The sequence below is a fragment of the Lemur catta genome, chromosome 16, assembly GCF_020740605.2.
Source record: "Lemur catta isolate mLemCat1 chromosome 16, mLemCat1.pri, whole genome shotgun sequence".
NCBI lineage: Eukaryota > Metazoa > Chordata > Mammalia > Primates > Lemuridae > Lemur > Lemur catta.
Genome location: NC_059143.1, coordinates 20,105,587 through 20,133,473, shown reverse-complemented (window position 1 = coordinate 20,133,473; position 27,887 = coordinate 20,105,587). Strand labels below are relative to the sequence as shown.

Below are 27,887 nucleotides of genomic sequence, written 5' to 3'. Positions count from 1 at the left end.
TACAGTTTGGTTTTGTACACTTTAGGGAGACAGTAATTACACATAAAATCATAAATCAATGCATGGAAGGCCTACATTGGTTGAGCCCGAAAAGGCAGGACATTTTCGGGCTGGGGGCTTACAGGTTATAGGTGGGTTTAAAGATTCTTTGAGTTGTAATTGGTTAAAAAAATGAAGCTTTGTCTAAAGGTTTGGAATGTTTTAAGTTAAGATAAGGATGTCTGTTAATCAGAGACAAGCCATCAGATATGGACACATATTGACACTCAAGTGATCTATTAAGTAAATTGATGACTTGCAGGTGTGGTTTAACCTCTGTCTTACATGCCCTTAGGCCTGTTAATGATTTCGTATCTTACTGTTACAAAGAATAACTCCAAAAAGGGACAGGACATAACTAGATATGTCTGACCTCCCCTTTCCTCATGGCCAGAAACTCAGCTTTAAGGTTTTCGGGGGTCTTCTTGGCCAAGAGGGGGTCCAGCCAGTCGGCTAGGGGGCTGATGATTTTATCTTAGTTTATGGAAAATAGCAAAATGGAGTTTAAATCCTTGTCTGTCTGAATCCAAAGAAGATGGTGTCTACAATATCGTATCCCACGCTTGGCAAAGCTCATGCTCAACCAGGCAAAGAAAACACTGACTTTCAGGAAGCCGCCTGAATCCACCAGAAGGCTCTCCCATCCTCAAAGTAGACCCAGCAGCTTCCTCTGCTCTCAGAATTCGGCCTTGAAAATGTACCATTCCCAAGACCTTGGCCTGTTGTGAGAACTCTTGATCCATGAAAGGAGGTGCTGCTCTTCATGTTGGGTGGTTTTGCAAGTGACTATCAGCAGACACTAGGACCCTTTAGACCACAAAGGGCCCAGGGGAGTAATCCCAGCCGTGAGGGATCAGAGCTTGTTGCCTCCACAGGCAGAGTTAACTGGTCAGAGACTGAAGCTGACACTGAGCAGAGCAGGTCACGACAGGAGGCTGAGCGGCTACGTAAAGGTTCCAGGTCAGTTTTCTTTTGATCACTCTTGGATTCGTAGCCCATGTGACCCACTGGTCCGTCTTCTCAGACTCACTGCAGTCGCTGAGGGCACCGTCACAGTGGGCTCTGTCTTCTCTCAGTCTCTTCGGACAAGGCCCAGCACCTCCTAGGCTCAGTAAACACTGTAAGGTTCACATTCCAGGACTGAGAGGACTCTGCTTGAATTGGCTTTTTAAGTTTTAGAGACTGACCGGGGCCTAGTTCTTTTTGGCATCTGAGATGGTTCTGAACTCTCACAGAAAGTACCTCCATAGTTTGGGCTGCTATAACAAAATGCCATAAAGCAGCTAACGTATAAACAACACAGTTTTATTTCTTACAATTCTAAATGGTGGGAAGTCCAAGATCAAGACACCAGCAGATTCCGTGTCTGGTTAGGGCTCACTCTGTGCTTCATGCACAGTACCTTCTTTCTGTGTCCTCACATAGTGGAAGGGGCAGATAGGCTTCCTTGGTCTTATTTATAAGGGCACTAATCCCATTTGTTAGAGCTCCACCCTCATGACCTAATCACTTCCTAAAGGCCCCAACTCTTTTTTCTTTTTTTTTTTTGAGATGAAGTCTCTCCATGTTGCCCTGGCTGGACTCAAACTCCTGGGTTCAAGCGATCCTCCCACCTCAGCCTCCTGAGTAGCTGGGACTACAGGTACACACCACCACACCTGGTTAGCTAACTTTTTAATTTATTTTGTAAAGGTAGGAGGTTTCACTATGTTGCTCAGGCTAGTCTCCAACTCCTGGCCCCAAGCGATCCTCCTGCCTCGGCCTCTCAAATGGTGGGATTACAGGCATGCCCCACCCCACCTAGCTCCCAACCTTAATACTGTCGCACTATGGGTTAAATTTCAACATGTGAGTTTTGGGGGGACGCAAACATTCAGACCACAGCAGTGTCTAATACCAACCCAGATAGTTTGGGAGACATGTCTGAAACATAGATTCTGTGTCACTTTAAAGTAACAGTTCACCAACTGGGGATCTTTTCATACACAGTCCATGGCTGTGTTTTATTTAACTTGCAGAGTTCAAAAACTGACAATAGTCACATAAAATTCTTGATTCCCAATCCTTTCAAAAAACGGAAAGATCTGGAAACATGGCCTGCATTCTTACAACATAACAATTATTGGAAACAAAAGAGAGGCTCTGTCTTTTTAAGCAGGGCAATCATGTTCCAGTACATTTTTTTTTTTGCGTCATACTAGCTTTATTATTTATTGATCTATATTGTTAGTCTGTACTTTATAGATACTTATTTTTTGCAGACCCTGATTAAATTATGCATTAATAATTAGGCTTTAGATTAACAAAAACAGATTCCACAAGGGAGAGGTAGATTTCTAGGCTAGTTTTCTACAGTACTGGGATAAGAGAGAGGGAGGATTAGCCACAGAAATATATTTAGCCAGATATATTAGTTAAAATAGACTAGCTGCTGTAACAAATTCTATTTCAGTGAATAGAAATGTTAGTCTAGTTGCAATGTTTTTCTTGCTTACTTACAGTAATTTGGTTTCAGGTCTTGGGCATTTGGGGTGGAGAAGGGAGGTCTGCTCCACTCCACACAGTCATTCAAGGAGCAAGGGTGTCAGTGGCTCTCCAGTCTTCCACATGTGACTTCCAAGGTCATTCTAGCCATATGTATATGCAATTACTCAATGACAGCAGGGCACGGAGGATGATTTATAGGCCAGGCCCCAGAAGTGGCACTTTCACTCCCAGTTCCCTTTGTCCCTAAAAAGGATAAATGGCTTCAGAGATGAGCTGGAAGTTTCTACCACCCCTGAGTTAGATACTTGAGTTCAGAAACTCTTTTTGGAGATTCTGTGAGAACAGCATTACCCCACCCACAATGGGTGGCATTGTTCTGACCCATCCCTGGAAGCCAGAGGGTAGCAGGTCCGTGGACACAGAGGGATAAGGTAGGTAGCAACTCAGAAAGCCAGACACTACATGGGCATGCCAAATAGTACATAAAGCTCCCCAGAAACCAGGGAGGGCAGCTCTCCTTTATCTGGAGAAAGCTTCCAGTACTTTCTGTGATAGTAAAGTCTTCTTGATCAGAGTCCAGCACCGGTGCATGTAAGGAATCACATATAGTTTCATGATAAATGGAGTCATCATAGGAGTTCCTTTTAACAGGCTAGGTTTCCAGAACCCAGAAGTTCTCCCCTGTAATTGCTGTATGAGTATCCATTGGATTTTTTAAAACTGAAATTTATTTTTTATGTGATTTGTGTAAAGTAATCTCAGTATTTAAGTAGATGAGATCCCTAGAGTCTTGACACAGAAAGCACACTCGGCAGAGTGCAGGTGCCTGAGGTGGGGTAAGAACCCACAGTTCTATGACCTGGGATTTGGCTTTTAGGAATGGGGACTTTGAAGTTCGATGACGTAATTTCTCCTCTCATTACCCCTCCACTTTGCATTTTAAACTGCAGTAGGATTGGACTGCCTGAACTTCTACGCCCATACCATGCTATTTCACACTTTCTTGACTTGTTCCCTGCCTTCCCCTGTCTAATTCTATTTAGTCATCAAGATTAATCTCAAGACATCTTGTCTTAGGGTCCCAGGCCTAATCAAGTGTCTCTGCTCTGTGCTCCCACAGCATCCCTGTCTACCTCCATTTTGAGTTTTTGTGTCTAGTCCTGGTCCTGACCTTAAGCTTTATAAGGGCAGGGACTTGTCATATTCATTTTTTATTTCAGTATCTAGGATAATTGGCCCCTGGAAGGCGCTCATAGAATGTTAGTTGAACTGCATTGACCTTCTTCCTGAATCTCTGACTTAGTTTGCAACTCTGTCTGTAGGGTTAACTGAATCAGTACACCCCTGATAACTTTATTTTCATCCTTTGAGATCTCTGATGTCTTCAGGAAATGATACCATTCATAATTGCTGGCCTTCATTACTTGTTCTGTGTCAGGCACTTTGCTCTGCTCTTAGTTCGTGTGTCCTTATAGTGTTCCTGACAACCTATGAAGGAGACACTGCTATGCATCTAGCTTTAAAACCCAGGTCTCTGTGGCTGGAGAGTTCAAGCTCTTATGCACTGTGCTGGAGGTCATATGATAGGTGTTTTATTTAGTCTCGCTGGTCTATTAGCAGGCAGGTGTTACTGGGGAAGGCCAGCTAGGCTAGGTGCCTGGCCACAGTTTATTAAATGACCACTGGTAAACTGACTTTAGAATTGGCAAAGGCTAAGACACAATTAATTGATTAAGCTAGCAAAATTGACCACATTTCGACATTAACAAAGTTAAACTCTGGAGAAGCAATCTGAGAAGCCAAGATACTTTGCAAAAAAATCTGGGTATACAATCTGGATAACAGGAAGTAAAATCTAAAATCCAGGTAGCATGCCTAGACAGAGAGAAGGGGCACAGATACAAGAAAGCCCCTTGAAACCAAACCAGCTACTTTCTTGAGACAAGAGATCTCTGCTTGAGCCAGAGGATCTCTGTGAACTTCCTGCCAATCTCAGGAACCAGCCTGTGTGGTCAGCCAAGCCCAGGATGAAGCTGTATAATTCAACCATGGTATATTTGATTCCTTGAAATAATTGTTTTACAAAATCATTCTGCTCTATAAGCAAACGAACAGATGGTTGAATTCTGGACATAACTGTGGAGACCACTTTAAACATTTTTACTGTTGGCTAAAGCACACTCTGTTAAATGATGTTCCCAAGTTATTCATCCATTTTTATCAACCTGCAAACACTAGTATATATTAGTTATTGAGAGAACTATACTGATTTCACAAAAAGAAAGTTTCACCACGGACTGGGTTAGTACATTGTCCTTCCCTTTTTGTATGCTATTTTCAAAACATTTGTGGCCCGATGACATATATTGGTAGGCTGTAGATAGATAACATGTATTCTGAACTAGTTGGCATCCATTCGCTCCTGGTTACTAAGTATTTTTAATATGCACATGATTTACTCTTTTGTTTGCTATTCTTGTCACTCCATGTGAATGAACATAATATATTATGTAATTTATTTTAATATTCATTTTTCCTGGCTAATTATAAGTTTACTATGTTTAGTTTTAGGGGGGTAAATAGTTATCAGTATCCTAGTAATAACAATAATAAAAATTGGAATGCCAAGTATGTATTAGCACTTTGGGGAAGAAAGCTAAGTTGCTAACATGCTGTAGGCCAATGTTCCACCAGCTGGCAAATCCAGGAACTGCACATTTTTATAAACAAAGTTTTATTGGGCCACAGCCATGCACCTTGCCCATTGTGTACATATTGTCTGTGGCTACTTTCATGCTTCAGTGACAGCAGAATTGAAATATTGTGAGAGACTGTGTAGCCCAAAAAGCCTAAAATATTTACTATCTGGCCCTTACAGAAAAAAGTTTGTTGAACCTTTTTATAGTCTTATGCCATTTAATGGAGTCCTCATGAGCTTTTTTGGCCAAATGTTGAATACTATTTTTTAATAGATGTATGCTTTTATTTTTAATTGTGGTAAAATGCACATAACATTAAATTTGCCATTTTAACCATTTTTAAGCGTACAACTCTTTGGCATTAAGCTAATTCACAGTGTTGTGCAACCATCACCACTATGCATCTCCAGAATTTCTTCATCATCCTAAACAGAAACTTGGTACCCCTTAACCACTAGCTCATCATTCCTCCCCCAAGTCCCTGGCAAACATGTTTCTATTTTCTCCCTCTCTGAATTTCACTAATCTAGGTACTTCATGTAAGTGGGATCATACGATTTTGTCCTATTGTATGTGTGTTTGTTTTATTTCACTTAGCACAACATCTTCAAGGTTCTTTCATGTGTCAGAATTTCCTTCTTTCCTAAGGCTGACTAACATTCCATTGTATCAAAGGTTGAATACTACTAAGGTCAGCACAGGAAATTTATGTAATCTGTTCAGGGTTACACGGTTAAAATATGATGGAGCCAGGATTTGAATCAAGGTACTCTGACTTCAGAATTCATTTTTAAAAATTAAATGTTATATTCCCTTTGCTGTATCGATTTTATGTGTAAATTTATCTTCAAATGAAAAATATTCTTTGGGAATTCCCTAAGTGATATGTCATAAACTAGGGAAGGATTTTGATTCTCTGCAGCCATATTCCCAACCAAATGTTGTCGTTTCTCCATGGCCTATTTTTATGTTTCCTCCAAGATCAAATAGTAGGTCATACTGAGATAGAATGACTTTGAACATCATCCGATTGATGACATGTTGTTTTTGGTAAGGAGAAAGAAGTAGGAGCTTAAGGTGAAAACGTAGAACTCATCATGCATTTAGATGCCTATACTTTTGTCTCCCAAGACCCGCAATGCTTGGAAGGGTTAAGAAATGAGTTCATTTTTATAGGGCTGTAACTAGATTGCATGGAAAGAATGGGAAATCACCAACAATAGGAGAAAAAAGATATTTCAGATTTCAGAAAATTCATAAAATCCCAAAGGCTCTGTGTATGCACATCTCCCATTCTTCCAGCAGTACCTACTTCATAGCTACTTACACCTTCACTTCCCATATTTTTTTGTAATAGTTTAGATATTATATTAAGCTTCTATTATTTTTAAATGTGTCCTTTTAAAAGACATTAGACTAAAGGCTCTATGAGGCCAGTAACTGAATCTGTGTCCCAAGAGATGCTTAAGAAAATATTTGTGCAATCAAATTGAATTGAATTGTATATTTGTTGCATTTTTCTAAAAGAATAAGCCATCATTTTACAATGAGAAATAAGTTGTGATAAGATTTCAACAGTCCCACTTTCTAACATAGAAGCATAATTTTACACCAAAGAATGAGCCTGTAGCTCATTCACAATTCTGAAAACAGGTAGCATTTTAAAAGGAACTGTGACGGCACAACAGAAACAGTGAGCCACGGGGCCAGAAACAATGACTGTGTTCCCCCTTCTTGGGGGACGCGGCCACCTCCCTTATGGAAAGTGGAAAACTGGCTACCAGTGAGATTAAAATGTATATGAAAATAGAGAATGCGGGGCCTCCATCTGTATATTTTAAGTCCCCAAGTTATTTTATTTCTATTAAGTTTGTGATTCAATCCAGAAAAGCTTTTAGCAAATCTTTTATTTGGGGGGACTGTAATAATCCATAGAATCTACTTAGCTTTCCACATCATTTCGCCTGTGTAGATAGTTACCGTCATAACTATATTTCGCTTGGAAGAAAATCAGGTCGTAATGTAATTTACATAAAGCTTGCCAGGGTATTTGACTTACTTGTCAGCAGTTGCATGGTAATGTGTTGACACCTTATCACTATTTTATTCAATTATTTCAATGCCAGGAGCAATAGAGGGAGAGATAATAATGTTCTTCTCTTCTGCCTTCCATTCCTTTTTGTGTCCCTCTGAAGAGTTTCTTGCCAGTGCCACAGTCAGCTTTTTCCAGATCCTTTTTTTTTTTTTTCCTTAGGAATTTCGTGCATTGGCTTTCATGTGAGTGTTTTTATTTCTCTCTGTCATCCCGTCGTGAAACGTTAAGAATGTTCACCTTATCTATATGGGAATTTGAAGGTACTTGCCTTTGCTACTGTTAAAGGAAACTTTTCCACTCGTACCAGCCCATGCCTGGGAGATAACAAAACTCTCTTGTGTTTCAACACTGTCCTATCCAGTGGAGGCTGATAAAGGAACATGAACTTTGCGTGCCCTACCCCTCTTCCATCTGCCAGACCCTTGCTGGGCCTAAGCGAAGAGTTTTCCTGTCTAAACAACAGTGAGTCTTATTTTACCAACTGTGCACAGACCTAAGAACTCATCATATCCAGAGTGCTAGAGCCCAATGCCAAATTGGCATAACCACCTTAACCACCTTAAATTCTTCCTTCCAGCATTTAAAACCCCTGATGTTTTCACCTTTGGCTATTTGGGGCATTCTTTTCACTAGCAAATGACCAAAAGCTACAGCTTTTTGACTGTTTATTTTGCTTGCTGTGGTGGTCTCTGGTTTATCCTTTGACACTGCTTAACTGAACCTGTGACCTTGGTCAAATCATTAACCTCTTTGAGCTGCAGCAATCAATAGAGTGGGAGCAATGACACCCACTTGGAAGGGTTTCTGTTTGGATTATGTGAGATAGCACATGGGAAGGTACCTAGTGAAATTCCTGGTGGATGATGAGCACCAGATAAGGGAGCTCCTTCTTTCATGCTCTCAGGCCTAAAAATGACATCTGGCACCAGTAGTCATTCGGTAAATACTTATGAACTGGTAAGTGCACGTTTGCATCACTCCCTGAAACGGGCCGATTGTGTGATTCTGTAGATTCAATGTGTGGTGTAGTTTTTGGAAACATTTGCCTGGGATTCCAGAATTTTAATTTATACTGACACAGTATTTTATTTTATTGTAACATAGCCAAATGCCGTAAGGTAGATCCCTGGCATCATTTTTCTGAACCAATTATAAATCATTGCAAATCAGTGGAATGTAGCAAGAAAAAAGCTAGAATCAGAGCTTTAGCTGCTAACTTCTTAAACTCTCCCAGAATTAAATCACCCTTAAAACATTTTAAATCATAGACCAAAAAAAAAAAAAAAGTTATTTGCAATGTTAGTATTCTCAAAACTCTAATTCCTGCCTACTTTTAATGATCATTGCCAATTAACACACGTTCCAAACATTGTTAAAACTAAGGTTTTCCTGGGCCTTTATTTGAAAATTAAATTTCTTTGGGAATTTAACATTGTAAAGGTTGGCAATCATGAGAGAATTTTCAGACCCACTATTTTCTCTAGAGTTTCAGGAGCCAAATAAAGATTTCTTGTTGGATTGCTTATAATCTTCAGAAGTAAGGCCATGAACTCAATGACCTTGAGAATATTTTTAGTCTCTGTAATTCTCTTTATAATTCTTATCCTACATGGTATAATTTGTGTGTTTAAGTAAATCATTATGGGATTGTAAAGATGTATAATTTAGGAGGTTTGCATAGGGCGACCTTTTATCAAAAAGTCTAAAATTGGACCCTCAGGTCAGGACTTTTGCCATATAACACAGATGGATGTTGACAGAAAAACCCATCCCTGGGACCAGATGACACTTCCACGCATTCTCTATCACCATCTGATTTTTAAATCCCATATTTGCAATAGAGAAGGGGAAACCATCACAGAAAAACTCTAAACCATGTGCTTTAACCCAATTTCTAGCTTCCTACAAATCAGTGGTTTTCTGCCTCTTTGTCGAAACCATCATACTAAGGAATTTAATAGGTTTCCATCATTATGGGGGCAGTGGTTCTCAGTGATGGGACCAGGGGTCTTTCTCTTCTTCCCCATTGTTAATTACTACTATGGAGTATAATATTATTCAAGTCATATTCCTTAAATTGGCTACTCTTTTGATACCTGGCATGCATATCATTGTTGAGATTATATTTAACACTTTTTTTTTAAATGAGAACTTTCTATGGACATGACACATTGATGTCAAAGGACTCAACAGGACCAAATAAGTTTTAAGACTACCACTGCTCTCTGGTTCTTAAGAGATAGTAGCAGGAGGCTATCAAAAGAAAAAGAACTATAAATTAGTACGCTGCCATATAAGTGTTATGTACACATTAAAGAGCGAGCAGGCCAGAAGGAGATGCTGTCCTTGTCCAAAGGAGAGAGCTGCTATAGACTGCAGCAAATGGTTATGTCAGAATGTGAGCTGTATTTTGCCAGATCTTCCTGTTTCCAGGTGAGATATACCTACGTCTAAATGTTGGTGACCTATTTGAATATTTTTAAAGTACTGCTGGCCAATCAAAATGCATTTGTATTTGCAACCTTAGGATACAGTGGGAATTGTATAAAAAGTCGGGGTAGAGGGGTTCTTCCCAGCTAAGGAATAACACAAGCCCACATGCCTGTTATCTTTAGCTATATGAAAGAAATCTCTCTATATTCTTATAATTGTCACCCTGAGCTATCCAGGACTATTGGGGAATATGTCACCAGGTAAAAAAACAGTCCTTAAACGTAAGATTCGATTACCTATTTTTGTGTAATTCAGACTTCTAATAAAGATTTTTACCCTCAGGGTAAAAACATTTATTAACTGTCATCAATACACTTGCCATCTCTTTTCCCCCTTCCCAGGGACAGCTTTGGTAATTGTTAGAATGCACACTTATTCACGGTTCACCCCACTCTACTGGGCTTGGTAGTTATGCAATTAAACATGGCCTGGAAAAACATCCTTCTTTGGGTGAAAGCATTTAAAATTCTCTAAATAAATCCCTCTTTTTTATCTTGTATAGCATTTTAACTTTTCAGAGGCTTTCACATCTGTTATATCATCATGGACCTTTACTTTAAGATAGTCTATAAATTACTCAATTCTGTAACATTGAAAATGGAGCACATTTGTGCAAGATCAAGGTGTTTTCCCTCAAGTTTTCTATGGATGACTTGAAATACCCTGTCCTGACCCGAGAATGCCTTTGCTCATGCTGTTAGTCCTCCCAAAACAGCATGCTGGCCCCAGCCCATGGATGGTTCAAGGTTCAAACCTAAAGCCAGTTTTCCCTCTGAGCATGTTGTACTTTGTAATATACCAAGTTTGCCACCTGCTCTGCCTCATGGTACTTTGTGTGCCGACCTCACCTTCTGCATCGCCTTGTACACTCCTAAGAGGAGGAGTTTTTCCATCAGGGTAATTCAGTGCCTTCACCTGTTAGGCTAGTTGAAGCTCTTGATAAGGAATTATCCAGGGGGAGTGTTGTCAGGATCAAAGTGTCTCAAGGAGCATAGAGATAACTTTTAAATCAGATGCTTTGTAAGACACATCTGGTTTTGTTTTCCATCTTATTCACATACTAGCTGTGTGACCTTAGGCAAGTTACTCAACCTCTCTGTTTCTATATCTAAAAAGATGATAATAAAACATTCTTCACAGGTTTGTTAGAAAGTATTGATAGCAAGGAAACACTTATCAAGAGCCTGGTGTAGTAGTACCTGGCACACAGTGGGTATCAAGGTTAGTGACCTTTCTCCCCTTTGTCTCCTTTGTTATTTTAATCATTTCTCACATTCCTGTAATCTATCTAGTTCCTTATTCTTTAATCCAGGGGTGGGGAACCTTTTCATGCTGGAAGGCCACATTAACTTAGCTACAATCAAATTAGGCCACATCCAAGAAACTTCAATTAGATATACCTAAAAATGTACATTATTTTGCAAAAATCTACCTACTATGTACTTAATAATTTCAAAAATGAAAACTATTTGTTAATTTTAAAGTTAAATAACCTTTTAATAACTTTGCGTGTCTGCTTTTTGTTGGAAAGTATTTGAATATTTGGTTGCAGCGTGGAGGTCTGCAGTTGCAGTTCATCCTCTGGATGGGTATCAGTCATTTCTGACCTTAAGGGTGTCTTGATTTGGGTTAGGTAGGAGAATGTAGATTCACAGCAATAAGTGGTCGAAGAGCAAGAAAGCATTTTTCAGGCATGTTGCTGAAGGCGTGCATATTCTACTGCATTTTTCCATATTTCAATTGCATCTTTCTTAGCATCAGACAAATGATTTTAAAATGTCATCTACTGGGAGCTCAATCAATTCCATCTGTAGTTCTTTAGGTTCCTTGGTTAGTATCAAGTAGGTGAGGCTGAAATGCTAATTTGCATGTGATGTCATGATTCTCAAAGTCAGTGAACCTTTCGTTGTATTCTCCAATTAATAGGTTCATAACAGCTATATATTCTTCAGATGATTCGCATATATCATCCTGCTCATCAATGACCTTTGCTAACTTGAGAAAATGTTCATCCGAAATTTCCTTTTGAAGAAGAAGTGTTTTGTAAAAAGATAGCTTTTTTGAAATGCTTGGATTTTTTGCCACATATCATATATAGACTTAGTTTAACCTTGCAAAGAAACATTCAGGTCGTTTTGATTTGCCATGATATAGCACAGAAATGCTGCATTCTTACAGAAATCTTCTTTCAATAATTCACATTACTGATTCTGTTCTTCATAAAATTTAACTATCTGTTTTCCCAGAGTTAAAATTTTGGCTGACACTTTTCCCTGCATTGGCAAACACACTTTAGAATGATACTGCAAATCCACACTGAATACCTCATCGTTCAACTTTAGCATGTTATGAAACTGAGGATTCCGTGTTGTATTTGCACAAATATGGTTAACAATACTTATAAGTTGTTGCAAAGTGTCACTTAAAATATTAGCTTTAGCACAGATTTTGCTGATGCAAGATACAATGAAAAGAAATGAGAGCATCTGGATCTGTTAATACTTTTTTTGTCTGTACAATAAACCCTTCATGTTTTCCTGTCATGGAAGGTGTACGGTCTGTACATACACTAACTAAACTTACCAAATTCAGTCCAACTTCATGACATTTATATTGAAAGTTGTTGACGATATCTGTTTCCCCGTGTTCTTTTCAGAAGAGTGCCCAAAGCGAGTAACTCTTTGTAGCAGAGAAAATCTTCTGTCATGACCCAAATGAAGTATAAAACCTATGCTGAGTCAGAAGTATCAGTTGATTCATCCAAAGCAATTGAATAATATATATTTTCCTTTTCAAGTACTGCATGAAGTTGAAGGCTAATTCATGCTGTGTATCAGTTATGGGTCTCCTTGAAAGAGGCTGTTGTTTGTACTTTGAAACATAATTGGGGTCTAAGCATCCTACAACTTCGACAGTGCATTCTTTCACAATTTCTACATTGCTGAATGGCTTCCCTTTTTTCCTAGCATATAATCTATAAGTTTCTTCTGTTCTGTTATTTCGAGATCCTATTGCTGGTTGAAAGAATTTCTTTGCTTTTGCTTCTCATGTCTTAATTTCTGCCATGCAACCTTTGGTGCCTCTCCCTCTAATTGAAAATGTCTGTGGTCCTTATGAGTGTTATAATGCTGATGACCATTGAATTTCTTTAATGTTGATACTGCAGTATCACAAAGCAAGCAAATTGTCTTATCTTTAGCAGAAACAAGATAATATTGCAATTCCCAATCCTCATTTAAAAATCTGTTTTCGCCCTTCAGCATTCTCTTGGTCTTCTTTGACACTATGGGCTGTTAAGCAGACAGAATTAAAAAATACTGCCAAGCTGTGCCACTATTCACAAATTCCACTTCAAAAAGAAACACAAGCACCGTTGTCAAAAGCTGATAACAGACTGGCATACTCGACCCCCGTAAACTCTTGCCAACCAGCCTCATGCAGTAGTGGCGCCAGTCTGGCAGGGAAATTAGAACTAAATCATGAGCATAGCAGCCATCAGTTTAGCCCTTATGGCTCATTAATGTTCTAATTGTCCTGGTCAATCTGGGAGGATTGTTCCACTGAAGCTTATTTTATTCTTCGGTATTTAAAGGTGTATATTTTAAAAATAAAGTTAAATATAAAAGGTGAACAAAAATATATTATTAAATATAAAAGGATTTGTTCTATAAAATTTGGATTCAGTCAAAAGGCCACATTTAAGGACCTAGAAAGCCACATGTGGCCCTAAGTCTCCAGGTTCCTCACCCCTGCTCTAAACCTAACCTTGTCATTCAGTCTTGATTTACTCATACGTGACTGTGAAAGAGCCAAGCTTTAAAGTCTAATACATTTGGAATCAGAGTCTATTTCTTAATAGATCTGGGATAATGAACAAGTCACTTGGGTTATTTGAAACTCAGTTTCCCCGTCCCTTAAATTGGGATAATAAAACTTAATATCACATGTGTTGTTAAGAGGATTAAATGAGCGAACATAGGTAAAACACCGCAAACATTGCCAAAACATGGTAAATATTCAAGTATTGAATAAATCCAAACCACCGTACAGATACTGCAAAAGGTTTTAAGCTGGTTTTAGACAGAGAGATGAAGCCCAAACTTCTTAAAAAGAGTACCAGAAAATCTGTAGTCTCTATAAATGCCAATGTTGAATTGGAGAAGTTGGGTTTAGCTGGGGATATGACATTTTTGTATCACCAAAATTTAGAGGTTTGAAAACTACAGAGCATTTGCCTAAACCTAAAATGTGGATTCATTTCCACATTATTGTCAGTTTCTGTGTTCATTCTCATCCAGCTGGCTGATGCCTTAGCTGAAAATAGTTCTGAGGGCCCAACCTATGCCCAGAGCATCCTTCACAAGTTCTCCTCTGCCTCTCTGAAAGTGGACAGGCTGTTTTTTCCAAGACATTCGCAGAGGACTGCATTGGAAGCAAATCCACCCTCTCTCCAGCCTAGCACCACTGCACCAGAAGTTGGCAAACTTTTCCTATAAGGGGCCAGATATTATAGTAAAGAGTTTAGGTTTTGTGGGCCACATATAGTCTCTGTAGCATATTTTTCTTTGTTGTTGTTATTTTAAGTAATGCTTTAAAAATGTAAAAGCTATTCATAGAGAAAAATAGGCCACGAGTCAGACTGGGCCCATAGACCGTAGTGTGCGAACTCTGTTCTAGACCATAAAAGGACGGGAAAGATGAAGGGTGGCTTTGAAACCTTGATGAACTAATGCCTTCCTTTATGGAAAAGGAAAAAGCACCTTCATCATCTTTTTATAGTATTAAAGACATTAAGTTAGTACCTTTGCTTCTGTGGTACAACTACATTGTCTAGTAGGTTTTTTAGTCATTTTACAGTGAGACCTCGTCACACTGCTGTTTTCCATTGGAAACTGATGAGGAACCTTGTAAAGCAGATGGAGCACAGACTGCAGGAATGAAAAGCACAGAAGAAAGAGCTGTGTGAAAGAAATATTTAATCATAACATGAAAAACTCACAGTGGCAACTTTTCCATTATGTTAAATTGCACTCATTTCTATGTGTTCTGAGTCTATGTTTTAAAATAGAGACTGGAGTTTTCCATCTTCGTGCCCATCTACCTTGGGTTTGGGATTTTGTCTTTTGCAGGACTATGACTTGAGCCAACTCCAGCAGCCTGATACCGTGGAGCCTGATGCCATTAAGCCTGTAGGAATCCGACGACTGGATGAGAGACCCATCCACGCCGAGCCCCAGTATCCGGTCAGATCCGCAGCCCCACACCCTGGGGACATCGGGGACTTCATTAATGAGGTACAAAGAGAGACTCATTTTCTTTATAAGCGTTTTTTTTTTTTTTTAATTTTATGCCAATGGTTAAATCTCTGTAGGCCACAAATTGCTTGAAATACAACTGTGTAGTTCATTAAAACACTTGTTTTTCTCAAGCTTATCTTTGTGTGAAAGCAAATGCGGCTTCATTAACAAAGAACAAATGTAGTTGTGTTGATCGACCAAAAAGAGATCTATCAATTAATATTCTGCATTTGTAAAATGACATTCATCATATGTTATCAGTGTTAGTCACACTGTCATCTCCAAGAAGGACTTTTCCCCTAGATTACAAGTAATAAACAGACTAACAATATTATAATGTATTTAATTTCATTTATTAGCATGGATAAATGTTTAACAGTAGTTCAGTTTAATTTTCCTCATACTGTACCCTTTGCATCTCACAAGTTCAGTGCCTAGCCAATGACTCCATCAAAAGAGATTAGTTGGAAGAGCTAAATTAAATATTATGTAAGTGATTTAAATACTTGTCTAGTTGAGGAGTTTTAAGAGCTTCTTTAAAGGGAAGCTAATTCTCTGTTGAATATAACAGATATGATTTTCACTGTCACAATTATTATGGCATTCATTTCATTACTGACCAAGAGTCCTGCTACATTTAATACCTAAGTTTTGAAGTAAAAATGATTTATGCTATTTTTTGGATCATGTCCCCAGTTTTACTATAATTCTCCTTTTGAATTTACATTATATTAATAAATACAAGAGAAAGATACATTTTGATATTGATTGTGAATATATGGCAGGACTCCTGTTCTCTGGCCCTAGCCTCAGTATCTCCAAGATTGGAATTGGTCCCAGTGCATTACAAAGTGGAATGTATCTATTGTATGTGGCCTTCAGTCATGTGCTGATAAGACTCTCATTTCCTGGGTTTCCTTGAAATAGTTGTATAATATAAACATAACCAAACTACCTTAGGTTTTTAGATGCACTTAGAGCTGATAGAAGAAATTTGGGAACAGAATTGGAATATATATCTCTACAACTGTCCATCACTGTCTATCCCTAAATTATATGCTGCTTTCTGAACATACCTATTCACTTGTGCTAAATTGGTAATAGGTTAATTTGTAGTAGACATGCTGTAAAAGCAGATGGAAGGCAAAAACAACAGAATGCCAGTAAATCCCTTTATCTACAGAAATATGTCCTGACTTTTCCAGCTCTTATTTTATGTACAGACCTGGGTAGGGAAATTTGTAGAAATTTATCTATGTGGCTAGATCTTTTAGACTATATACCAGTGCCTGGATGATTTTTTTTTTTTATTTAGTGTTTGTCATCATGAGAAGTTATTGGGTTATTCCTGTGGTTGTCAGGTTTGAAGATACAGTGAATCTTTTGACTGTAGGTATGGGAACTAAGCAGTATTTATAAAGTTATTCAGATTCTGATTCCTGCTCTCTCCCCGCCCCTCAACCTCCCACATTCCCTTCCTGAGTTTCCCCGCTGAACTGTTTGCCGTCCCTCAAAAGCATCACACTTTTGAATGTGCTGTAACTTCTGCAAAGCCCTTACCCTCTGGACCCCCTGCAGGACTTCCATTTGGCCTTCAGAGTTCAGCTGAAACATTACCTTCTCTGCACAGCCTTCCATGACACCGCTGGGAAGGAGTGACAGGGTGCTGCCTCTGCCACAGCCCTCTCCAGCTGGGGTGTAACTGCCACTGTTGCTCGCTCCCACTCAGCATGCAAGTTCTTTCCAGGACAAGAACTATTTCTTGCTCATGTTTTTATAACCTGAACATCTAGTACATTGCCTAGCTCTCAGATTTTGTTGTTTTTAGACATGCAAGTATTCACTGTGGCAGACGTGTAGGGCATGAAGCTATGGGCACTGCCCAATTTACATTTGAGATTCAGTGGAGACCAAGTCTGAAGCCTTTCACACTACTGGTGCTGATTACATTCAGAAAACAAGGATGTTGGTTATTCTTTTCTTTTCTTTTTTTTTTTTTTTTGCCCCAAGGTCTCGCTTTGTCATGTGGGCTAGAATACAGTGGTGTCATCGTAGCTCACTGCAGCCTCAAATGACTGGGCTCAAATGATCCTCCTGGCTCAGTCTCCTGAGTAGCTGGGGCTAGAGGGATGTACCACCACACCCAGCTAATTTTTCTATTTTTTGCTAAGGCTGGTCTTGAACTCCTGGCCTCAAGCAGTCCTCTTGCCTCGGCTTCCCAAAGTGGTAGGATTATAGGCATGAGCCACTTTGTCCAGAAGATATTGGTTATTCTAAGAGCATCTAGTTAATAAGGTTCATTTATTTACCCAAACTTTCTTAGGCCACAATAGAAAGAATTATAAAAGGAATTTCCATTTGGAGTTTTCTTTCTCTAAAACAGTGCTCAGTACGCAGCCTAAAAAGGGGCTTGAAACCAAAACAAACAGGTGTGATTACTTCTGTAAAAAACTTTGTTCCAAACAACTGACTGCAAATTAACTTTTAGAATACAATCAATTCATAATTTGAGGTTTGCCTGCTTGTGTTAAAAATGACTCATTTGGAAACTATCTCGAGCTTGGTTTAGGATCATCCATTCAGCAAATCACTATTGAATGTCTACTGTGTGTAACATAACTACGCCGGTAATATGCAGATTAAAAAAATAAATTAGACATAGATTGTCTTTGTGTGTTTTCCACGCTTTGCTGTCAGCAGTCTTTGTACAATGCAAACGTGCCAGGATCCTAAGTACTTTCCCAGGCATGGGAGGCTTGTTGTGTCTGGTTCTTACTTGGCATTTCAGCTTCAGCTCAGACCCCTCCCCAGCCAGCATCGCAGGCTAGCAGCAGAGAAATCTGCTTGTACTCTACAATGCCAGCTTGCAATGCTATGGTCCTGCCTATCCACATGCTGGTCTTCCTGCCTGGAATTCCCTTCCCCCTTTTTCTAGAAGTTGGGTCCTTCCTTAAGTCTTTATTAACTCAGGAATGGTCAGGCATGCAGAATGTGGATTACGTGCCATCCAGTGGCAACTCGCAGGACCTAGAACTCACCTCTCTGAGCCCTGTCCTGTTTCTGGGAAGAGGTGCTTATCCCTGAGTGACAGTAGAAGGCTCATTGGTTTGGTGAATAAAGGAGTGGATGAAAGGATCCAATTTGGGAATCATTCCCCAAATCGCAACTAAATCCATGAATTTGAATGTGATTTCTTTATTTTTATTTATTTTTATTTTTTTATTTCTATTTTATTTTATTTTAGCTTATTATGGGGGTACAAAAGTTCAGGTTATGTATATTGCCCATGCCTCCCCATTCCCCCCGAGTCAGAGCTTCAAGCGTGTCCATTCCCCAGACAGTGCGCATCGCACTCATCAAGTAGGTATACACCCATCCCCTCCCCCCACCCCCCACCTCTGTCCGATACCCAATTGGTGTCATTCCCAAATGTGCACTTAGGTGATGATCAGGGAAGCCAATTTGCTGGTGAGTATATGTGGTGCTTATTTTTCCATTCTTGGGATACATACGGAGGACAAAGGGGACCAAAAATTTTTACCTGAAAAGATCCCTACAGTTAGAAATAGGAAGAAAGTGTAAGAGGGTCAAGGTATCACAGAAGACAACCAAAAGGAGAGTTTCAGGGATGTGACGATCATTTCTATGGAAAAGTTCAGGAAGATGAAAATTGTCCAAAGGCCTAAACCAGTAATAACATTCCAAAGCACCATCTAGATTCTTCCATCCAAGATACCCGTTAAGACTTGTTCAATGTCGTTCATTAACTGGACAAAAATAAACACATGCAAAGTTTTAAAACAGTTGAAGGCACCTAGATAGAACTCATGCACATTTTATAAAAAACATTTAAAATGCCCACAAATATATTTATCTGCAGGTCTTATTTGATTTAGCAGAGTACCAAATGTTCCAAAGGAAGAATAATGTAGTGGGGATTATAATTGGAGTGCTTTTGTGGACATAAGGAGTAAGAAAACTCGTGAGAACATTTTCTAGTTTGTTTATTTAAATAATGAACGAATGTTGCCTTAAATCTCAAAAATGATAACTTATTTTCAGTCTGGTAGGTAGAGAAAACCAAGTCACACGTTTTTGAATTTCAACTTCAGAATTTCATTCTATTTTGAATTTTTAGACATGACCTTAAGAAGATGAAAAGTTGAAACAAATTTATTTTAAACTCAGCCCAACAGTAGGTATTAGCGTATCTCCAATAACTGTACTAATCCTGTGTATTTCTCTATATAGAGAGAAGTATACTCTATATACTTTATATATAAAGAAATATTTTATTATACTTAGAAGTATACACACCAAGAGCATACTTCTATTAAAAGACCAATTTTTGCTTAATATTGTCTAAAACTTACATAAGATTCTTCTAGATTAATTTGCATAAAACTACTAACATTTACAATGTTTGCCTTTTTCTCCTATTAATTAAGTTTAATTTGTCCTCTTTTAAAATACTTCTTTCCACTCTTATAGGAGTTGAGAATTTATGTGAATTCAAATCCATCTGCCTCACCTAACAGCTCTGGTACTTTATATAAGGTCAAGATCCTTGGATTTAACCCCTTGTATTTCCAGTTTTCTTATTTGTAAAATGGGAATAATAATAGAACCTCCTTTTAAGATTGCAGTGAGAACTAAATGAGATCTTATATATAAAGTGCTTGATATAGTTCCTGTCACATAGTAAAATATCTTAATTATTATTAGTATATTATTCTTATAAGTAAATTACCTTTTAAAACTAAAAGACTTTGTACTGTACTATTCTCTGATTATAAATAAAACACTTAAAATCCTCTTCTTTCAAAAAATTGCTTTTAGTAAAGTGAAATTCCCAGAAAGTAGGGTAGTAACATTGTCCTTGATAAGTCACAGAATTCAGCTGTAATATAAACATGGTGTGCTTTTATATCCGCATATATTTTATTTTATTTCAGCATATTACGGAGGTACAAATGTTTAGATTACATATATTGCCTTTGCTTCACTCGAGTCAGAGCTACAAGTGTGTCCATCCCCCAGACGGTGCACACTGCACCCATTAGGTGTGAATATACCCATCCCCTCCTCCCCTATATATTGTAAATCTAAATCCTGGCTTTCTCTGAAAGGAGTAGATATAAGTATGAACAAGATGCTGAGGGGAAAAGCTAAGCCCATGACAGTGGTGCAGAGTTACTGGGTGCCAGGCACTGTGTTGGACAGTAGAATGGGAACACAGAACAGCCTCTACAGAAAGGTTTGTCACAATCTCATGTAATCGAAACATGATAATAAAAGGGACTAGAGGGACCACGCGAATGACTCCCTGTCATGACTGGGGAAAAAACATGCTTGAAGAAGTGACATTTTTAATGAGCTTTTGGATGAATGAATGGAAGGATGGCTAGATAATTGGATGAAAAAAGATGAGAGGGAACATTTTAAACAAAAGGAATAACATTTCAGCCTGAATAAAATGAGTATGTACATAACACAGAGGTGCACAAGGACACGATGCTTTTGAGTTTTGGAGCTTGCCTTTGGAGATGCATAATTCAGTTGAGTTGCTGGAGTTGAGAAGAGCTGAAAGAAACAGTGCGGGTGAACAGTCCAGATTCACTGAATCCTCTTCTAAAGAATTTTGACTTTATCCTATAGGTTACCCAAACAGCAGGTATTTGCGTAACACCTCGTTTTTCCTATTTCTGCACACCTCTTCTATTATTTTCTGTAAACTTAAATGTTAAATTAAGTTTATCTTAATTTCCTTAAATAAAGGGAATTATTTTAAAGTGGTCATGCACCAAGTGAAAATCATCTTTCACACACCCTGAGGAACTCCTCCCTTATTTGAGAGGCACTGCTGGAGGTCACAGAGAGCAGTCAGCGAGCTCTGCGTGGGGGAATGACATCAAGTAACATTTGAGAGAGAAACCAAGAGTAGTTCGTCAGAAAGAAACAGGAATAGTACTGGAGACAGGGGGACCAGTGAGACAGGCTTTTGCTGTGGTCCAGGCAGGATTCAATGAGGACCTGTACTCATGCAGTGGCACTAAGGCTATAAAAGACAGAATGGAAAGGAATCAATAGGCCCTCTTCCCTCTTATATCCCTCACGTGTTCCTCACTGGAGAATGTGGGTTTTTATCATCCGCATGAAAGCGTGTCTCCGCCCATACAGCATAGGATCAGGAGTCTATAAATACAAGCTCAGCAAGAATTCAGCCAGAGCCACAGTTCTCACTTTGCAAAGAGGAGCCTCCAACTTCAGAAAATAGTTCAGATTTATCCAAAGTTCAAGATCTACCTCTCCAGGAAAGGCAGAACAAGAGCACACTTTGCTAAATTTAGTCCAACCTAGAGAAACCCATGCAGTTAGTTTGTAAGTTTGGCAACAGTACATCCTGTGAAATGATGTCCACATCTAAGAATAGGGAATCCCATGGGGAGAACGAGAAGGTTCCATTGCCCACTGGGTTTCTTCTGTGCATTCTCTCTGATTTCATGCCTGTTACTCGGGCATGTCAGTTTCTCAGGACTTTGCCGTGATCTTCTCAGAATTACCAAAATATTACAAAGAGCTTATATAATACGTCATTCAGGAGAGTCTTATTTTATTCTCAGATAAGAATCAGTGCTATCCAAGTGGAAGTGGGACTTGAAGTACTTAACCTTCTGCCTAGAAAGAGGACTTGCCTAAGAATTCTTTAAAAATTCAGTGGTTTTGCCCTTTTGTCATTATTAAAGCATAAGGCAATGTGCCATGCTCTAGCATAGCACAATGGTCTCTCTCTAATGGATTTTATGGCCTTAACCTCTTTAAAAAAAAAAAAAGAAAGAAAGAAAACAGATTCAGAAACCACCAGGATGATCAGAAGGCCAATACAGGAGCTGAAAAAAAAAAAAAGGAATGTTTTGGAGAATCTCAATAGTGGCTATGGGAATAGATTGTCACCAGCATTATATTTATTTTAAGGAACTGAATTTGGTGACTTAGATGTTTGAGGATGAGCTCTGGGGTCCTTAACACGCCGGCGAAGACCAGACCTCTTCTTGTGTTTGCTCCCTGGACATAGTAAACACGGGCCATCCATTTTCTCTGGACTGAGTCCAGACACACTTGAACCCCCGCCATTAACTCTTTAGAGCTAATTTTAGTCTTAACCTTTCCATATTTCCAGTTTGCTATTGCTACCATAAAGATTGGGCAGGGCTCTATTTTCACTTAAAAATTGAATTGTGCTAAATCAGATCATCTGAAAAAAGTGACCCCAGCCATTGTTTCTGTTGTCTGTATTATAAAGCAGTTCTCATAATGGAAATTTAATATTTGTTTTCAGCAACTTCTTCTCCTTATCAGACTTTTCTTGATTTTCCTTCAGATCTTTCTTGGGTCCAGTGCTTGTATGGCCCTAGTTATGTAGTGCTGAACCAAAGGAATCACCTGTTGCTTAAATTTGCAATGACTAGATATTGTAGGGAAAAGGGAAGAGGGGTGTGTGCTAATATGTGAGTATAAACTCCACAAGGGCAGGCATTGGATCTAGCTCATTGATAGTTGTATCTCTACGATTAAGCAGAATACATTACAATAGATACTAACAAATATGTTTTGAATTGAATACACAAATGTAAAAACAAAATGAATGAAGGTGCATTCTTTGGCTTCTGCTAGCTAAGGTTATTACATGCAGTAACTGGCAGCTCCAAAGTATCGTTAGCTTATACTAACAAAGGTTTTCCTCATGCTCAAGTTACAAGTCAGCTGCAGTCCAGCAGTAGCTCAGTTCCTGATCCTCATGTCCTCTTCATCTCAGGATCCATGGAGAAATAGAATTCCCATCTGAGGCAGGCCATTCTCCTGGCAGAGGGGGAAAGGAGAGGGAACACGTGGGAACACAGTAGATAGAACTCTGAAAGCAGCTACTACTCTTCACAGCTACTCACGTCGCATTGGCCAAAGCCGGTCACAAAGCCACGCCTGGCAGTGGGGTCGGGGACGTAAACTCTGACTCCAGGGAGGCACTGCGGTAGTGTGGGTGTGTGACCCGCCTACACTACAAGCAGTGAATCACTGGGGACAGTAACACAATCTACCACAGAAGGGAATTATGAAGTTTGAGAAATTGTAGGTTTCTCAATTTTAGCAGAATTGCCTTGTAGCTTATTCTAAAAATAAGCTAAAGAAAATCCTATCTGAAGTTATTTATGTTTTATATAAACATATTGAAGTACTTTGCTGAAGACTTGCTTCGTTTTATTTTACACAGGCTTTTCGGGGTTATAAATAGTATTACATGACTTGAGGAAAAGTGATACTTAATTTGATGGTTAGGATTGTTGGTGAGAGATCCGTGGAGGTGGGAACGCTGGTCGTGTGTACTTTTTCTCTCTGGTTTTTGATCGAAGTCAAGCAGCTGCCATTTTGTTTCTTAGAATATTATATCTTTAGTTTTTTTTTTTTTTAATTTTCAAATCCCAGGCAGGAAATTTTTCTCTAAAACTTAAATTTTTTAAAGTACTAATATTCATTGAGCTCTGCATGTACCAGACACTGTGGTGAGCTCTTGGCTCCCTTTACCTCGTCTGCTCTTTATAATAGTCTTATTACTGTTATTACAGTTGGAGACGTGGCAGTGTTAAGGTCCCACGGGTAGTGCTGAGATGTCAGCTTACAACTGGATCCCTTATCCACTACGCCATACTCAGTCTGACCTTAATTTCCATGCTTGTTACCTCTGTTCCTCCTCTGTAAGCTTAAAAGGATAGATGAGCACGTGCTCATAAAAAAACCACATGTACATGCTCATAAAATACAAAGGCTGTCCAGAAAGTATCCAGCCATGTAATGTGAAAAATAGAGACATTTATGGCTGGGTACTTTCTGGACAGCCCTGTACATGTGGCTTGGAAGCATTGATCTCTCCAGCAGGGACATCTCAGACAAGTGAGGCCACCATTGCCCCACCAGCATTTGAAAAGCAGAGTTGTGGGAAAAGAGAGTGATTGTTTGTGGTACTAATGTTGGTATTTCTTGGAGTACTAGAATGGAATTGGGAAAAAAACAGGAAAAAAAATGCCAAAAGGACATAAATTAAATCCTTAGAAGTTTTGCAGAGCATAGTTATGAACTAGCTGCAGATACTTGAATTGTATATTAAAAAGCATCTATTTGCAAGAGTTAAGAATATATATAGTAACATTCATTGGGTGTCGGGCAGGTGGGAGCAGGGAGGGAGAGGATGGGTACATACACACCTAATGGGTGCGATGCGTGTCTGGGGGATGGACACGCTTGAAGCTCTGACTCGGGCTGAGCAAAGGCAATATATGTAACCTAAATATTTGTGCCCCTGTAATACGCTGAAATTTAAAAAAAAGAATATAGATGGTAATTATTTCTTTGTTTCTTATTTTTAAAACTATTTTAAGAGTTCAATAATGCATGTTATTTTACGTTGAAAAGATTCCTCTCCTCCCTAATATTTATACAGTGTACAGATATTGGATTATGAGTTTTGTAGGCTTTATGGAAGCTATTTAAAGAATAATACCAGTTCACAATTTATCAATTAATTCCACATTTAATGTTATGCTAAAACAAATGACTTAATGAGCACCTTTCTTTACATAGTAATCACATCTGGCCTGTCTTCATTCTTCCTTTGATATCCTTCCAAAATTAGGTCATATACAATGCTACTTCCTCTTTGAACTTCTACCTCTTAATACTAGTTTGAATTTTTTTTCAGCATTCTGATGGTTTTTGCCTAAACTTCACAGTTTTGTTACTTACTTATCATTTGCTTCATGGTGGAGTAATGCCTGTTATGCTCGATTGTAACCTTGTACGGGGGAAGGACCATATGGTACTCATTTGTACACCCCTCTCTTTGCCTTGCCTATAATTCCTGTTCAGCCTGTTAATTGTCAAAATCTCCTGACCCTGACTTTGATTAGGGTCCATGTATCACATGATTTCATAGCCTTCTGTATTGTTTTATGTAACCTATTCCACCAATAAATTATTCACTCAAAATTGCTCTTGCGCAATGGACTATTGTTGCACAGTTGCATTTATCAGATTTCCTGGTAAGAGTAGTAGGTATTCCATAAATGTTGAATGAATGAATGAATTGATTTCATACTAATTACCATGATATAACTTAGCTTATATTTCAATGAGATATTTTTTAAAAATCCAGCAGTCCTATGCTATATATTATGTTATTTAAGATCCTTTCTTCTCTGCCTCAAGCAGTAGGCCGTTCATTTCTGCTACCTGTCAAACATATTCTCCAATTAACCCCTACTTTCATAAGTGTTGGCCTTCTTGAACTAGACTCCTTATGGTCTTCTCTTCACAGAGGAAAGACATGAGTTGGTTTTTGTCTAACTTTCAAATAGTGATAACTCCAGCTTCTATGTGTTAAAAATGTTATGGTCTGTAAATGGAAATTTACAAACAAGTGTTTATTTGATCCCATGGAATCACTAGGATCTGCCTGTGGTTTTGCAAATCGTGACCCTCTCTTCCTTCTTTCTTTCTTTGTGTTTCCAAATTGTAGGGCCTTAAAGCTGCTGACAATGACCCTACAGCTCCGCCATATGACTCGCTCTTAGTCTTTGACTATGAAGGCAGTGGCTCCACTGCTGGGTCCTTGAGCTCCCTTAATTCCTCAAGTAGTGGCGGCGAGCAGGACTATGATTACCTGAACGACTGGGGGCCGCGGTTCAAGAAACTCGCTGACATGTATGGTGGAGGTGATGACTGAACTTCAGGGTGAACTTGGTTTTTGGACAAGTACAAACAATATCAACTGATATTCCCAAAAAGCATACAGAAGCTAGGCTTTAACTTTGTAGTCTACTAGCACAGTGCTTGCTGGAGGCTTTGGCATAGGCTGCAAACCAATTTGGGCTCAGAGGGAATATCAGTGATCCAATACTGTTTGGAAAAACACTGAGCTCAGTTACACTTGAATTTTACAGTACAGAAGCACTGGGATTTTATGTGCCTTTTTGTACCTTTTTCAGATTGGAATTAGTTTTATGTTTAAGGCTTTAATGGTACTGATTTCTGAAACGATAAGTAAAAGACAAAATATTTTGTGGTGGGAGCAGTAAGTTAAACCATGATATGCTTCAACATGCTTTTGTTACATTGCATTTGCTTTTATTAAAATACAGAATTAAACAAACAAACAAACAAAAAACTCATGGAACGATTTTATTATCTTGAGGGATGAGACCATGAGATTGGAAAATGTACATTACTTCTAGTTTTAGACTTTAGTTTTGTTTCTCTTTTTTTTTTCCACTAAAATCTTAAAACTTACACAGCTGGTTGCAAATAAAGGGAGTTTTCATATCACCAATTTGTAGCAAAATTGAATTTTTTCATAAACTAGAATGTTAGACACATTTTGGTCTTAATCCATGTACACTTTTTTATTTCTGTATTTTTTCCACTTCACTGTAAAAATGGTATGTGTACATAATGTTTTATTGGCATAGTCTATGGAGAAGTGCAGAAACTTCAGAACATGTGTATGTATTATTTGGACTATGGATTCAGGTTTTTTGCATGTTTATATCTTTCGTTATGGATAAAGTATTTACAAAAAAAGTGACATTTGATTCAATTGTTGAGCTGTAGTTAGAATACTCAATTTTTAATTTTTTAATTTTTTTATTTTTTATTTTCTTTTTTGTTTGGGGAGGGAGAAAAGTTCTTAGCACAAATGTTTTACATAATTTGTACCAAAAAAAAAAAAAAAAGGAAAGAAAAGAAAGGGGTGGCCTGACACTGATGGCACTACTAAGTGTGTGTTTTTAAAAAAAAAAAAATGAAAAAAAAAAAAAGCTTTTAAACTGGAGAGACTTCTGACAACAGCTTTGCCTCTGTATTGTGTACCAGAATATAAATGATACACCTCTGACCCCAGCGTTCTGAATAAAATGCTAATTTTGGATCTGGTGACTGGTTTGAACTTTTTCTTTTCTACTTGAGCTGCTTTGAATGTTGCAGAAATTCCAAGTACTGGAGTTTTGTTTCGAACAACAGTACAAAAGTATGTATTTGTTCTTGCACTATTCACCATTGAAGTGGGTAGCATGGCAACCATGCACAGTGAGCAGCAGAGAGGATCATTTTGGATCTAATCATCATCAGAGAAGAAAAACATCAAGTGACCCGGGAATAGACCCTACCGGTGGTGATATAAAAAATCATGTCCTTTCACTTCACTGAACTTTGGTGTAAATTCTTAATATAACTTATGTTTTAATTTGTTTCTGCTCAAACTGATGGTTATGTTGACTCTAACAAGTCTTTCCCGTTAGAGCCACCAGCATGAGGAAAACTTCAGTAAATGGGTTATGGAACTGGACCCGGAAGCTGCAGGGGACACCTGGAATTTTCACGCAGTTCATTGAAGCCATTGTTTTATGTGCTTAGTGAAACACATTTAGGTTCGACTGGCTTTTATTCAATGAATTGACCATTTGCTTTTGATGTGGTCGCAGAAGACAAAAAAAACAAAACACTCCTGCTAAATTTTATAAAATTCTTGATGTATCTCCCTATGATTCATTAGTGAATCTTAAAAGACTTGAGGAATTCTCACTTGTATTTGTCTGTCTGCTTCATAATCATTATCACACCATATACTCTTATACTGTATACTTTGAAAACATATAATATACCTCCTCTAATTAACTCTCATGTTTTTTGCTTAACATAAAAGTAATTTTATATCAGACAGTGAAGTTTACT

General features: G+C 38.5%; 1 protein-coding gene across 1 annotated transcript in view; it reads left to right on the top strand.

Moving 5' to 3' along the window:
* Positions 1-27,089, top strand: part of CDH2 (cadherin 2) — a 208,764-nt gene extending 181,675 nt beyond the window's left edge. The window contains exons 15-16 of the mRNA XM_045527200.1: positions 14,943-15,107; positions 25,678-27,089. Of these exons, the coding sequence (XP_045383156.1) occupies positions 14,943-15,107; positions 25,678-25,884 (372 nt within the window). The 3' untranslated portion in view covers positions 25,885-27,089. The remainder of the gene's footprint in view (positions 1-14,942; positions 15,108-25,677) is intronic.
* Positions 27,090-27,887: the final 798 nt, after the last annotated feature.